Genomic DNA, 16,006 nt, shown 5'->3' with positions numbered 1-16,006 from the left:
TCTCAAAAGTGGCTTTAGCATTTATCATTTTACATAATGCAGGTTTCCCATGGATCCTTGAAAGTTTGGGAAATTGAAGTATAAAAACAAAAATCAAGGCATTGAAAGTTTTTGAGAAGTTAGCATGCTAACCAGCTAGCAACATTCCTGTGCTAGTGGTGTAAACATCAATACTCCACTGGTGCTTCGATCTCCTAGTCTGGACCGCTAGATGCACAGCTAATCAAGCTAACTAGCTAATGACAGCTACAGTTAGCTGTTACCTTGTAGTACAGGGATGTGTGTCAAGGGCTAGTAAATGCTGGGACATGCAACAATAACAGCAGTCCGTGTCTGTGTCCCTCTATATTCACACCCAGACGACTGTGTCCTAGTTCATCGTCGGCGTCTCTTGTAGCTTTAAAATACAGAGAAGCCACGTTCAGTAACAGCTGAGAGGACAGTTAAACTTAACGTGCAGAGCTGTTCATGAATAAATTGAACATCTGTGGTGTTTTTTTCAGCCAAGCTGGTCTCCAGCTGAGGAGACAGTCCCTCAAAGGTAACATAAAAAGAAGCATTTTGTGATCACTATAAAAACAGGGAGTATACCTTTAACAGCGGTCACAGTAACACGGCACTGATCGTACAGTGTACGCAGGACAGCATATATGTGCTATAAATATACTGTAAGTCACATTTTCAGTCGGTGCAGTGAGGCAGGCTTCAGCTCCACATCTCTCTCCAGTCGCGTTCCCCTTTCCGCTCTCATTATGGGCCTCAAGTCGTTGTTATTTTTCACATTAAGTTGTTTTAGGCTATTCTTGCTGTTTCAAAGACGGACGATGTGATTACAGAAAATGGCCTCTGTTAGCACACAGCTAAAGCCGTACGATTGCCAGGGGACTGCTTCTGCAGCAATCAGGGGAGTTTTTTCCTCCATCGTCCCGTCGTCTGCTTTACTGCTCCGTAACGCGGATGCCTTCCAGACGTTGATTATTTAAAATGTTATGGAATAATATCCACGCGACTGAGAGACTGTTAAGTGAAACTGCAGACGAATAGTGTGATAGAAGTTACTGACGACCACGATGCCATTACCACTGTTCACTCAGCTTTGCAGCCTCAGTACTTCTGACAGCAGATGTATCCCATTATTTCTGTGGGCTTCTTGACCTGATGAATAATTGATTGTATTGATTGAGTGTGATGGTGTTTCCTCAAGAGAGAGACAGGTAGAATTACAGTCAGTCACTTTAATTAAATGGGGCTCTTATCATTGTCTTGGTTGTATAAATGGATGATAACCAAAGGGAGTAAAAAGGGAGCTAGAAGTTGTATATACGCAGTCATGTGGTTGTTTAAACGTGCTGAGATTCAACAGATTTGTTATTGTCTTTTAATTGTTGTAACCGAGAAGCGAGACATCAGCAGTGTGTACGTCTCAACCTCCACGATGGCGTCATTGTTCTCAAAACAAGTCGTCCGTCCCGTCAGCAGGACGGGGTCATCGGGTGGACGAGTGACAGCTGTCAGACGCTTCAAAAAACGCCTCAAGTGCGGATTTACGTTTGTTGGTTGGTTTGTCAACAGGATTACACAAAAACTACTGAGTAGATTTCCACGAAACTTGGATGGAGGATGGGTCTCGGCCCAGAACAGACCTCGTTAACTTTGTGTGTGGATCCGGATGAAGGGAGAGAATTCTTTCTCACTTCCTTTAACATTGCGTTTTTCAACATTTTCAGTCATTTCTCAGGGAATACTGGATACATGGATCTTTGCAGTATAAAAGGGACTGTTGGGCCTTGCCGGAGGTATGCGCTCTACTGAGTGCTCCTCTAGAACTGTTCCTTGTTGTGAATGTTGTGTTTAACATAATAACTTAACAGACTAACGATGATTTGTTACTTTCCTCATCTGGCTTTAAAGATATACACTTAGTTTGCTTCATACGACTCTGTAAGCACACCCGCCACCGTCTCCGGCATCAACTTGAATACTTTTGTTACGCTGACATTTTGCTCTGACATTTAGACGTATGCATTTATGCAATCACTCTGGATGTAACATGGCAGCCTGAGCACTTAAAGCAAAGACTCTTTGTGAGAGAGCATTTATAGAGCATTTATTATACACACCATGACACGTCGACTGCTGTGAAAGCCACACACACACACAACACAGACTTACACTTATAAGTGGCATGGCATGTAACCGGTACAGTAAGTGTCAGACAACAACTTCCCCTGGTGTGATATTGAATGTGGTAAAGCGAGGAGGAGGAGAATGTGGGGATAAAGATATACTTTTACAGGAGCCGGCCTTTGTCCTTGTACTTTTCTCTTTCAGGCACAGAAAAATGAAGGTAGTAGACTTTCTTGTTCTTACCGCCTGGCCTGTCACCAGTTTATTTATAACCCCGTGTGTCCCTTTGTTGCACAGACTTGCACCTTAATGCGAAGTAAATGAACACGAGAGGAAGAAAATGTGCTCTTCAGGAACCAAATTGGGTTCTAGCTTATGACTCATGTATGTGTCATACTAGTAGAGATGACAGGCATCGATGTTTATTTATTTTGTTCATGTAAGAGGATAAAAGTTTTGGCATTAGTCATCAGCTGATTTTTTGTGCCTTCAATCCTCATTCGTCCTATTTTGTAAAAGCGCTCCTGAAGACCTCACTCTGTCCTCTAATCCCTACAGATTTCTTGAGAGATGTATCTCCTCTGATGAGCCTCTAATGATGGTGATGAATCCCATTTTCTGTCACATTCCTTCTGGTGGGCTAACCGTTTGTCAGGGTCCTCTGTCTACGCTTCCTCCATCCTAATAATGATAATGGAGCGACTCGGCGGGTCAGAATTCTCTTAGTGGTTCTCTCATTGCTCATAAGTGAGTTAATAAATTGCGGATGATGATTCAAAAGTGCCTAAATAGGAAATTGGGGGAGAAAATGAGATGGAGAGAGAAAGTGAAAGAGAGAGAGGGAGAACGAATCTCATGCATGGAGGCACAAGGGCAATTTAGAGTTGCTGTCAGTTTTCAAGGGCATGTCAGCGTTTTGTGGTATTAATGAAATGAGCAGCGGCCCAAGTCCTGATAATAGATCAGTCTTATGGGTCCAGCGGGGGCCGTGAATACTGTAACACTGCATTCACGCTTTGTGTGTCTGCGGTCACGGTGACAGTGAAGTCTTTGGTACTCTGAGGTAGAATCGCACTCTTCTGTGCAAAATTTCATGTCCACCTGTTGCAAGTACAAGAAAAAGTGCTTCATAAAAGTTTTTTTTCTGCAAACTACAGATATGCTGAAACTTTCCTTTTATGTTAAGTACTTTCTGTATAGATTTCAGGTTGTGACAACTACACTAGTTTGCAACAGGTTCTGTTGCCACTAACCTGCTTGAAATATGTCACAAAAATTCAAAATATCCAGTAGTTTCACGCTTATGAATGTTGAAATGTTGTGGTCCCTCGTTAAAAAAATATCTATTGGTTTCAGGCTGACAAAGGATGAAAATCCCCTGGTCCCTCGTTAAATACTTAGCGTTGGTATAACATGTTGAAAGGTTGTGGTCACTCGTTAGAAACATCCAGTGTTTTCACGCTTACCAATGCTAAAATGTTTTGGTCCCCATTAAAAAACTACCGAGTGGTTTCACGATTACAAATGTTGAAATACCACGGTCCCTCGTTAAATAGTTACCATTGGTATTACGCTTACACATGTATTAATATGTGTCCAGTGCTTTCAAACTCACAAAAGTTTAAACTTTGTGGGCCTTCGTTAAAAACATCCAGCGGTTTCTCAATTACAAATGTTGAAACTCTATCTCAAACAGTGGTCTCTGGCTTGTCTCTGTGTCATGCAGTAGTTAAGCCACCATTTCCTCCACCTGACATATATATTCATGTCAGGTCAATGTGATGGCGCGTATGGTCCGTGGTGACAGGTACAGAAAAGCAGACACATTTAATTCTTGCGACTGGGCTGAAAACTGTGTTAGATTGAGGTCGTGGCTGCTGACTTTGTCCTCTCTGTCTGCTACTTTGTGGTCTGTGAGAAATAACTGAGTACTTTGGACATAATTGGCTCATCAGTCAATATATGTGACATTTCTAGTCATGACCATCAATTTAAAAATGAGCTGTGCTGCTTTTAAACCACCATGTGAAGTACTAAGGAGTTTGGTTTTCAGGGGAAAATCTCAGATGGATGCAGATAAAGCGCCTTTGTGAAAGCAGAACCTCGCTCTAATTGGCAATCACTCTGTTCCCCCTCCCCTCCAGCCAATCAGGGTGTAGTAGTGGGTTGGTGGTCGGTAATCACTGTATTTCACCTGCAGGGTTTTGTGGGTAATTGAGGCCAGGGAGAGCTACTGTGAGAGGAAATTTATAAGTGGGCGGGGGCCTGATTCACCTTATCAGAGGCAGCAGATGTGGTGGAAGACCCAGTTTAAGACCCTCTAATACCAGGACTCAGATGGAGTTGCAGGAGAAAGCTTCACAAACTCTCCTGGATAGCTGTTTCACTGTAGATAACATCACACACGGTGTACTCTCCGGTCACTCAGATTGTTCAAACCAAGCTTTTCTGCAGCCAGTTGCACCGGTGGAGCCCTTGAATGCAAATGCCCGCTGTTTTCCTTATCTGCAAAAGATGTGGCAGCAGCTCCGTCTGAGGGTCGTAACACACAACATCCTGGCCCTGGAGGAACTATGCGTTTTTCACAGGTCGGAAGGTGTAATTCAAAGGAGAAGGTTGCCCAAGCAATGATTGAACCATGCAAATACTCAGTTTTTTTTTCAGCATTGAAATACAAATAGGAAACAGCGAGTTTCATTTCTCAGGCTCACAGTGTGGCTCATGCAAAGCCCTTCATTGTAAATCCTTCTCTGTGCAGAGGGAGATTGGATTGAAAATACAAAGCCTCAATGTGACCCGTGTTAATAGGTGCTGTGAGCGGCATCACAGTGTGTACAATATAGTCATATAAACCCTCCGAACAAATATCCTGCTTTTCACATTACATTTGGAGTCTTTGCTCTTGTGATTACCTGGCCATGAAGGTGCTGTAGCACCTCACGGCTGTCAAACTCAAAAAAGGTAAACTAATCTTCCTCTTTTCCACTCTGACCTCCATTTTTCCTCTCTTCTCCTCTCTTTGCAGGACCTGGGTGGGGTGAGTCCTCCTCAGAGGAACTGGAAAGGGATTGCCATCGCTCTGCTGGTCATCCTGGTGGTCTGCTCCCTCATCACCATGTCCGTCATCCTCCTCACACCAGGTTGGTTTTACACGCACCTGTGTGGCTGTTTTTGCTGCATCTTCCAAGGCTTATCACCCAACTCTGCACTTCCCCTCAGCTCTACCAAGCTTTTAGCTTAATGCAGCTCATTGTTTTGGTTTTAGGCTCCATAGATTCTGTTCTTATTAAGTTTTTTAGCTTGCTCCGCTACTATCAAGTGACCAAAGGAGATTATGATTTATGGATTTTGCATTTGACTCAGCAACAACTGGCCATATTGCTGCAAATTTAAAATCCTTGCTTGTTAGAGACTTAAAAGCCGATGGATGAGCAGATCATCCACCTGTAGGAGGTGTGATTCAGCCCACTTCCAAAATATTTGCAATATACTGAATCCTGAGGATGAGATTGTAATAATGTGTCAGACTAAGTGGTCATTCTTGAATTCTCAACTTCACCTCTCTTTTAGCATTTTGGTGTCTTTCAGGTCTTGCTTTAGTGTTTCAGTTTTTTTTCTGTTTCGGTGAGGTTCAGTCTCACCAAACCACCCGATCACGTGATTTTAATTGTGATGTGATGCAAATATGATCATTCCCTGATCATATCGCCATTGTAATATCTGTCAAAATAATCAATAATATAACAATAAAAATAATATTGTGCAGCATATTCTTACCAGTGACAAAGTTGGCACCTTGCTTGTGAATGTCGTGGAGAATTTAGCAGCCAAAGAGCCAGATCATTTTCAAAGGAGTTGCTTGAAACCAAACGTGAATATTGGACTTTGGTCATCTACACTGTACATGTCTGTAATCAGGGTAAACAGGCACGTCATGGTAACAACTGGGTGACAAAAAGCCGGTGCTTCAGCTTACATACTGAACTGTAAAAATCATCGCAATCATCACAATCCACTGGCCATGCAGCCGCACTCTCCCCCGGGGTATTCCACGGTTGGTTAGACTTTCATTGCCTCCATAAACAAACATGCTGTGTGGAGTTATCAAGGAAAGCCAATATGGCTGACATTCAAAATGACTTGGCCCTCCTATTCAGCTCACAATCAGCAGCTGTCCTATTCAGAAGGAGCTTACAATTGGCACGCTTTTGCCTCTGCTGAAGGCGTAACATTTCATAATTAAAAATGAAACATTTCCAGGGGCGACATCGGAACAGCTTGAGGATCTTCTGGCCCCAGTAATGATCATGTTAATGAACATATGAAAATGCCATTTGGAGAAGAAATGTCGCTCCGTGTGCGTCTTCTCATTCACACGGATTTCTTTGTGAGCGTAGGTGCTTCTGTGTGAATCTGGAGAGGACACTCAACACACCTGTGTGTGCCCAGCAGATGTAAACATCCAATTATGTACATTTTCCTCTTGTGAAACATGGAAACCTTCTGACCCCCGTGAACACTTACTGTAATGTTACACTGGAAAAAAACAGCATTTCTCTATAGTTCAGAAGTCTGAATCGTAAAGCTACATTAAAAGACTCTCAGCCACCAGGGGTCAGACATATTGAAGTTGCATTTCTGACGTTCTGACTAATGTAACTCTAATTTTCCTTTTCCTTCTTGCTCTGTTGTATTCTCCATCAGCCCCTGAGAAAATATCTTTAGCCTGCTCATTAACTGCGTTTGGTGCCGGGCAGGTTGCCTGCAGTATATTTATCGGAGGTTTAGGAGGTATTCGATGAAAACAGCTGCCAAAAAATGAACCGTACACAAATATGCAAGCGGTTGAACTAAAATGTTCTGTACGAGTGCAGAGCTGGGTGATGTTTCTCTGTGTGTTTGCTTCATTGTTGACATAAAACATTGATTAATGGAGCTTTAAAGGGGAAATTTATAAGATATAGCCAGAATTTTAGTTTAAAATGTAAAAAAACCCATTATCATCAGAATTTGAAGGAACAACAGTGTTGACGCCATGTACTGTGTTACAGAGATGTCTTACTGGAGATAACATGCTAACCAGCTAGCCCCAGCCTGTGCTGTCTCGTGGCATTAATTTGTACCTCTAGTAATACCCCCCATAGTTTCAGCTGGGAGAGGAAATACTCTTCAAGTTTTTCTTACCAATCTAAGTTGAGCTTAATTGCCTCGTTAACTCGTCATAAAAAACTCTTCGTTCAAACTGGACATAAACAAAATAAAACTCAACTCAGACTCAACTCAGTCTTGGTGTGTCTTTCCACAATCCCCTCTGGTTTGGTCCAAATAAATGTTATTTTGGCAGGATCACTACAATGTAAAAATGTACCATTTTATTTTCTGCATCACTGCAGCTGCACCACTCCCTGACACATGCAGACACATGGTAACGTCTCCCCGGTATGCTTTCTAAGCCCAGTGGCATTTGTTCTAAGGTTTGACTTTGTGTTTTTTGATGTTTCGATATCGGGGGAACATCAAAATGCCAGTGGTGGAAGTGAATGCCAAGGTCAGCTAATGCTGGAGATTGATTTCCACCTGTGTGCGTGCTAGAAAGCAAACTGGCCTGCGCGATAGAACTGATGTTTGATAATGGAGAAAACTAAAAATTGCTTGTTTTTTGCAGCTGACAACCAAGCTGGGAGCGACACCAAGCTGGCTGTGGAGGATCTGTTCAAAGCAGAGTTCAAGGCTCACGACCCGGAGGCCAAATGGATCAACGGTGAGTAATCCACAACACCGACTGTACCTGCTGGAATCCAGAGCTTTCCTGTTGATTCCTCCAGCCGCTGATGGAGTGTGGCACTGGAAAGGATGAGATACACATGAGAGTACAGGGTGTGCCGGCCTTGATGAGATTCCTGCTTCTGTCCAGATTAATTTGGAATTGGTTCTGATGAGGCTTATTGTTTCCTCATCACAGATAAAACTTCCATCAGGCTCGTTGCCTTCCTGTTTCTTAAAATGACAAAACAGCACACACTTGCTGTAGTCACTGCTTGAATTATTCAGTGACTTTGCTCTACTTCCTGCTGCTGTACATACTGCATATTTGTACAAAACACACCAACAATCTTACTTGACATGAACGACATTTCGATGAGTTGTGAGTGCGCTCGAACAAAGCAAACAACAGCGCTGCTTTTGTTCGGCAGCGGAGGGGTGACATCTCACTCTGCTTTGTAATTGAGGCTCACTGAAACAGCGAGCAGACAGTTCACTTCTAAACAAGGCTGGCATGTTTCAACCGAGCTTTACTTTGCATGTACTTATGCAAATGCAGGCATTTAGATTTATTCTGCCTCTCCTTACTTACATTGTATTGATTCCTTATTTGCCAGAAGGGGATCATATGTTAAGCCTGCAAGCCTTTGGCTGGGAATAAACCACATCAAGTGAAGTGCAAGAGAATCTGATTATGGTTTGCTGAGGGGAGGCAGAAGATAACGATACCTCGGAGGGAAAGGATGGACGGGACTGTGGCGTTCCCGCTCTCCGTCTGTCTCCTTTCTTGCAGATTAGTGTGTTTGTTTTGGCTTTTCCTCTTTGCTGCCCATAAACTGCATGACTCTCACTCCACACTCGAGGGCAAGGGAACGAGGCAAGGCCTTTTTGTCCATCAATATTTCATTCCCGGGTGACATTTTTCCACTATCTTCGCAATGCCATCTCATTCCCTGAGCTGACCTCAGGCTAGACAGAGAGAGCAGCGATGTTGTGCGATGAGGCAGTCAGAAAAGTCAGCTTTATAGGGTGGTTTGTGGATGGATGGGGCAAAATAGACCCCAGACAAATGGGAGAAGATAACAGACAGACGGGCGAGAGGAAAAGATTGATCACCAGGATTTTGAGCAAAAATGAGATTTTTTTTCCTAAGTCAGAGGCTGCGGAGGTTTTGGCTCGAACGTCTTTTCATCTCTGTCTACATTAGAGATAATCTGAATGGGTTTATCCTGTGATCTGATGAACAGTCAAGTGCAAATGGGACGCAGCAGCGTGCAGTTTATTTTAGACCTTTAGTTAAACACAAACATGTGAACACATTATGAAGACAACGTTCGTTTCATTACCACAGAAGATAAAGTACAATAAACTTCAAGGTGTCACACTGATCATTCAGCACGGTGTCACACCAAAGTGTGTATAAGACCAACAGATCCGCTGGGTCACCATCGTGTTCGGCCTCGCCTGCATGAAAACAACACGCTCACATTGCAGGGTCGAGTCAGCCTTAATAAATATACAACGTCCGTCAAAATAAAGGCACCAAAATCACTTGGTTAGGTTTAGAAAAAGATCATTTGGCTTCAAATATCCACAAACATTGACTATTGGATTTGAACCCTCATCTCCAGGGTGAAAATCCTGCAAGGCCCACCTGTCCGACCCTGACCTGCTCCCTTCAGATATCAGACTATGAGACAATCCCTCAGTCAGCTTACTTTGTGTTGCAGGTTGAAGTTTCTATGGTGAACATCTTCAATAGCTAATTTATCGGTATGATAATGAAAGTTATTAAGTCAGAAACATTATCTTGATGTATCATAAATCTCTAAACCAGACGGTTTTTATTTTGTTTTTCTGTAATCTGATCCATCAACATAAATTAAAACACATCTTTCCACCAGGTTATGTAATCCTTATAATTAGATTGTTACACAATAATAATCCTTTGTCGTGAAGAAACAATCTTGTTATTTCCTCCCCTGAGCAAAACTAAAAGGCAGCAGTATATTATTATTTTTCCTTGGTCGGCACAAGAGCTGCGACGATTAGTCAATTAATTTAGACGATCAAAAGAAAGTTAGTCGCCAATTATTCTTATAATCAATTAATCGTTTCAGTGACATTTGCTGCTTCCAGCTTCTTAAATGTGAGGATTTGCTGCCTTTCTTTGTAAATGAAGAGTCTTTGAGTTTTGGACTGTTGGCTGGAAATTTGAAGATGTCTGTCAGGGATATCAAAAAGGGACCCAAACGCAAGACACTCAGAGGGAGGCAGCTGAAAGAACAAAAGGCAAGCTTTAACAACAAAGCAGTAACAAAGTACTCAAAGCGGTCGACAGAAACAGAAGAAGCAGGCGAGGAATAGCAATCTGCGAATGAAAGAAGCACGAGAAATGGACATGAAAAAGTACAAACCAATGAAGCACTTAGATCACAGAGGGAGGGAAGACTAATACGAGCCAGGTGAAACTAAAAGGGCAATCAAGAAGGCAGGAAGTGGAGAGTAAGACATGACACATGAGGATTAAATCTACCAAAATAAAACAGGAAACCAAAAACTCCCGGCACGATTAATGAAAATAATCGTCAGCTGGCGTCCTGAACCACATGAACCAAACTACAGGTGTCAAAGTGATTAACGTCCAGCTATAATGGTGACTCTGACTCATACCTCAGCTAAATAAGGATTAGTACAATCTGACAATACCACTCGATGATTAGTCAAATGGAAACGCATGCTAACAGCTCAGATTTGCGCTCAGCACCATGATTCAGCTCCATCTCTCTGGTAATGAATCCAGTTCTTCACAGGACGTCGTCTCTTAGATATGCCTCACCTCTTTAACGCGATGATGACGACTGTAACCCCCAATTATCTGCAGCTTGGACGGTGAACTAGCATCTGTCGAATGGACCGTGAATCATTAAATCAGTCACTTCAGTTAACACTGCTGTTGGGTTATAAATAGTACAGTCCCACACAAATATTCATATTTACTATGGTTCTGGAAGGCGTCCGTGTACAGAGTGTTTCCAGTCTGACATTTCGGCGGCGTTACATGAACTTCATTGTCATTCTGATGTGTTATTGATGAAGATCTTGTACCAAGATTATAGGGAGACATCTGCTTAATGTCGGGCTCATGCGCAAGAAATGTCATGCACAGTCTCCTCCAGCTGTTGTGTGTGTATGTGTCTGTTTTTCACACCGACACATGTGATGGAGAAAGTCACGTTCATCTGCCGCCGTCACACATGATTCAGTGAGCGTCGTCGCTCTCCATCAGTATTGTCGCAGGCTGGGCACCCTCCGCCTGTCGTTGACAATCTGCTGAGAGAAGGGCTTCATATTGGGCCCAGCCTGGAGAAAATAACACACCAGTTGGCTCACTTTAAGCTCTCAAAGCCAGAAAGTGTTCGCTCAATAGACATCGAGTGAGGCGGAGTAACACTTTTTTAGCTTACGTATTCTTTCTGAGCAGCTGTTGTATCCAGTGAAACATCACCACGTGCCTTCGCTGACCTCAGGTCGAGCGTACATGAGAACTCATAGCGTGTCATATATGTAACAAACATAATTTATTTTAACATTTCTGTTGCTAAAGCCTCACAGTGTTTTCAGACTGAACATAAAGTTAATTTCAGAGGCAGCGCGACTGCATATAAAGTCCACGCAGAGATGGGTTGGATGCGAATCCCCTCGTGGTGGAGCGAACCCGGGCAGAACACAGTTTACATGAGCTGAAAATATTTTAGCTTGAAGTTAAGAGAGTTTGTGCTTCTCCTGAGGCTGCGTGAGTCAGCTTCATGAATGTGTCGAGAGAAGAGAAAAACATAAGGAAAACTTTGGAAAGAAAATGTTGAGATGTTACACAGAAACACTCCTCACACGTCCTGTCAGTCATGATTTCTGGCAGCCGACAGCTCCTCCATCTCAACTGCTTGCAAGAACTGTAACTACAAAAAAGTCATAGTGTGTAGCGGCAGCCATTATTGACCTTTTAAAGGGCAACTCCACCAATTTTCCACACAGTGTGTTTACAGGTGTGCGGGAGTGCTACAGCATATATGTCAAAAACTAGTATAAAGTCTTTTGTGGCTCCAGAGGAAGCTGACATGTAATGTGACTCATTGGCTGAGTTGCATTGTGGGTAATGTAGGCATTCGGTCTAACACTGCAGTCCTATAACACGATTGAAGTCATTATGTACAGTTAAAAAAAAGTTATCAAAATGGATACAGCAGAAGAGATGTCACCTTTTGTACTCCACACATTCTTCTTCATGTTCAGACCCTGGTGCCTACATTTCCCACAATGCAACTTAGCCAATGAGTCACATTGCATGCAGCTTGAGAATGGATTTTTCAGTTAAACTGGAGAATATTTTAATATTTTTAATTGAGTAATTATTTTAAAATGTCTTAAAGTTCGTCTAGGCGGGATCTTTAAAGATATTTTCTCCGTCTCTCAATTCAGTCGATTTTTCCCCATCTACAAGATCAATGTCTCAAATATTCTGAATGTTAAGTTTGATTTAATTGGTTGTTTTAAGATAAGGTTTATATATTCGGTATCTTTGGAATTAAACAGTTTATATCTCCAAGTAAATACAAGTCTTCAGAGGATCGGATTTAAGCATTTTAAAATATGATGTCAGACTTGCTCATGTGGAAGCAGCTGCTCATACCTCATCGCTCTCCTCCATGAATGGTCAGTACTGCAGTCATCTCTGAAATCCATAATTGAGCCTTTAGCTGTCGATACTGTTTACCTCCTTCAAATTCCCATTCCACTTTACCCAATTACCAGTCAGCCGCCTGTCAATCCTCTTCGTCAGCTCTTTTTTATGACATGAAAAGCCGTCTCGTTTTCTGACGGATTAATAAATCCCCGCCGGACTGTTCGGGTGCGTCAGTTTTTTTGAATAAAAACATGTAATTATGTGAAAATGAAACTGGGTGCTGCTGAAGAGATCGACTACTTATATTAAGTGTTGGATCAGTGTGAGAGATGCAGAGACTTCCATACTGCTGTAGCTCTATAACACATTATTCACTCTGAAATCATGTTTTGCTAATAACTGGTTGTGGTTTTCTATCTGTAGCTAAGCTGTTCCTCCCATAGTGACTTCCCCATTAGAGCAAGTCTTGTTTTTACAGTTTCTTCCCCGGCAACAGCGTCTTCTTACACATGAATGAATGTGTGAATATCTATCTGACAACTACTGCAGGATGATTCAGGCTATATTTATATACGTCACCTTAAACCAGGATTCTCCTCAGAAGATGTGTGATTACTGGAAGAGCTATATTATTAACAGGTGAAACGCCTGCTGCAAATCTGATAATGACGCTTTGAGGTGTAAAAGCATTAACGCGCGGTGACATCTGCCGAAGGGAGTCACATCTTCGGTCGAGTGTGTCGAGTCCTTGACGATGATAAATGCTCTCCCGCTCCGGCCTAATTACTGACATAAGCCGACTAATGCTGCCTCCGCTAATGGAAAATCCCAATTCTCATGATATACAACACATCATCTGCTTCACTCCCACATTAATGTAGTGCAACATATCTCTGTAATGCTTGTACCATGTATACCTGTGTGGCGATGATCCCCTCTAATGTGAAAAATCTACTACAAACACTGATAAACCGTGGGAGAGTAAATGTCAGATCCTGTACCATGGAAACTGCTTCAGTTCATAATACTTTATTTTTTTATTTTTCTGTTTGTTCTGCTTTGAGTGCAGATGTGTGGGCGATGTGCAAATGTCATTTATTACATACATCACAAATAGCGGACTCGTGTAGTTTGATTGACAGAGAACAGAAACAAGTTAATGCTGTTTTACATCTTCAGCCACAAAAACACAAAATATGACAAGAATTAATAAAGTGTAAAGACTGAGATAATAATAATAATAATATCTTCTAGCTTCTTTGAAGAAGATTATTGGCAGATCGTGATCTTTAGCTGCAGCCCGACAACTTCCACCAGTCACTGGGTTGGGACAGCCTCTATGGGCCTCTATGTTGCCTGACAGGTGAAACCCAGGGCATAAAAGTCTAATCAGAACTTTGCACTGGTCATACGGTAATAACTCGGACCTCCTGTCATTAGGATTTCGGCCGCTGGACGGTACCTGCTGCAGCACAGGAAATGATCACCGTCCTCTCCCTGATGCTCATTTGTATCGACATTAGCGATAGTATATAACGTCAAGATGATCTTTGCCACCAATGTTCCCCCTCCCGGGTGAGCCTCTTACCTTGGCACCGAAGCATCCCATTACTCTCCCTGTGGGGCACTATTCGGTGAATCATTGTTTTCCTTCCACACCTTTTATTCTAAATCAGGAATTTGGCACGCGGCGTGAAGCTCTTGGCTGGACTGCCGATGAGCGGGCTGTGACCCAAGCTGCAGTTTGTCGAGGGCGTGGACACACTGACACACTCGAGCTGAAGTCGCACGCCCCTGGGTGTATTTCACGGATGTGTGGACTCAAGATGGCATGCGCATTTTCTTAATAAGTGTTAAAGCGCACAGTCGATGCCAGATCATGATCAGATTCCTAGTAGATGTTTGTGTGCCAGCGGCTTGTTTTTCTCCACTAGATGACTAATCGCTCCGACGTTCAGTTCAGTAGGTCTTCTCGCGTTGAGCCATCAACCCACCTTGATTTTCTCTCATTTTCTTAATTAGCTACATGATCACACCAATTAATCTCTATTCCCCCGCCACTCAGCCTGGTGGCAAAAGAAATAAAAGATCAGCCTTGTCGCTGTCAGCTGCCAATGATCTGCAAAGTGGTTTGCAGCATATGGATTGCTAGCAGGGAAACAGGGCCTTGAAGAAGTAAATTGCATTCTTCTTAGACGGATTTTTCCACTCGCGTGCCTTCGCAGCATCATTCTCAGGGGTTAATTAGGAATTGCATGCTCTGGTTCCTCCCATTAATTAACATTAGAGACTTCCCACGCTGCGCTGGGAGCTGCTGCGAAAGTGTCAGTGTAGGAAAGACTGTGTGTGTGTTTGTGTGTGTCTCTGCTGACATGCATGTAGCACATACACACAGCCGTTAGAGCATGAAGGTTGTTAATGGCTGCATGCGACTGCTCCGCAGCTCTTGAGCTGAAAGGAGGCGGTCAGCTGTGAATGTTCAGAGGCATCATCACACACGTGCTCCACTTCTCATACACTAAATGCATTTGTTTGGCGACGCTCCCTCGTCTGTTGAGCCCTCCTTTAACGTCTTCTCCATCTTCCATTAAGCTCCCGTTAGCAACATCCTATTTTTTGCAGCTCCTGGCATTTCCATTATCAGCGTTGTGAGCAGTGAGGGACACTGATTAAAAGGGAGAGATTGAATTCGTCACTGTTCTCCCGTGTGCCCTTGTTCGCCGTGTGCAGCGCTGAAGTCAGACATGAACACAGCCATTAGTGCATCAGAAGCACCGTAATCAGAACGACTTTTTCTCTACAACAGTCTCCTCTCTGAAGGCTGGACTCAGATGCTCTTTATAATTTGCATAATAACCCAAGAAGAAAAAAAAAGTGGACAAATGGCTACAAAGATAGAAAATCACATCAGCACACAGCTGTAAAAAAACAAGAGGCTGCGTGTCACAGTGTGTGATGTTGAGGCTGGAAAACAGCGGACAGGGAGTGTAAAACACCGGAGCAATAAAGTGTAGAAATGAAATGACTGTCTCCTCTCGTCCACCATGTGAGACACAGAGAGACAGAGAGAGAGAGAGAGAGTATGACGGCTGATAAAGTTGTTCCATCGATTCCCCACGAACAGAACCATCAGTGTCAATCACCAACTGGATCCTAACGTTGGGGGGAGAGACACATCCCTTTTAATATCCTCGCTTCTGTTGGCCCATGATGATCAACTGCAGCACAGATACAGGCAGCTTTCACAGTAATGTATTCAAGAACTAGTATGGTACTCAGTAGAGCTCATACCTTCACCAAGACCCAACAGTCCCCCCAGATACCAGCCACCTAAATACACTTTATTTATTTTCATAATGACCCATGCATTATGACCTGCGTCACGGTGGCTACGTCTTCACCCGTTAATTTGTTTTCATGGAGGGTTAGCTT

At 42.9% G+C, this 16,006-nt stretch overlaps 1 protein-coding gene across 3 annotated transcripts in view; it reads left to right on the top strand.

Annotated features, from left to right (window-relative positions):
- The first annotated feature begins 5,227 nt into the window (after nt 1-5,227).
- Nucleotides 5,228-16,006, top strand: part of LOC141002309 (inactive dipeptidyl peptidase 10-like) — a 79,619-nt gene continuing 68,840 nt past the window's right edge. For 2 of the 3 annotated variants that reach the window (XM_073473599.1, XM_073473598.1), the window contains exons 1-2: nt 5,228-5,267; nt 7,793-7,888. In XM_073473599.1, coding sequence (XP_073329700.1) covers nt 5,243-5,267; nt 7,793-7,888 — 121 coding nt within the window. In that variant the 5' untranslated portion in view covers nt 5,228-5,242. The remainder of the gene's footprint in view (nt 5,268-7,792; nt 7,889-16,006) is intronic. The other variant, XM_073473600.1, reaches the window with a different exon arrangement.

This window comes from Pagrus major, chromosome 9, assembly GCF_040436345.1.
Source record: "Pagrus major chromosome 9, Pma_NU_1.0".
Taxonomy (NCBI): Eukaryota; Metazoa; Chordata; class Actinopteri; order Spariformes; family Sparidae; genus Pagrus; species Pagrus major.
The sequence above is the reverse complement of the archived record's forward strand: the minus strand, read 5'-3'. Positions and strand labels throughout refer to the sequence as shown.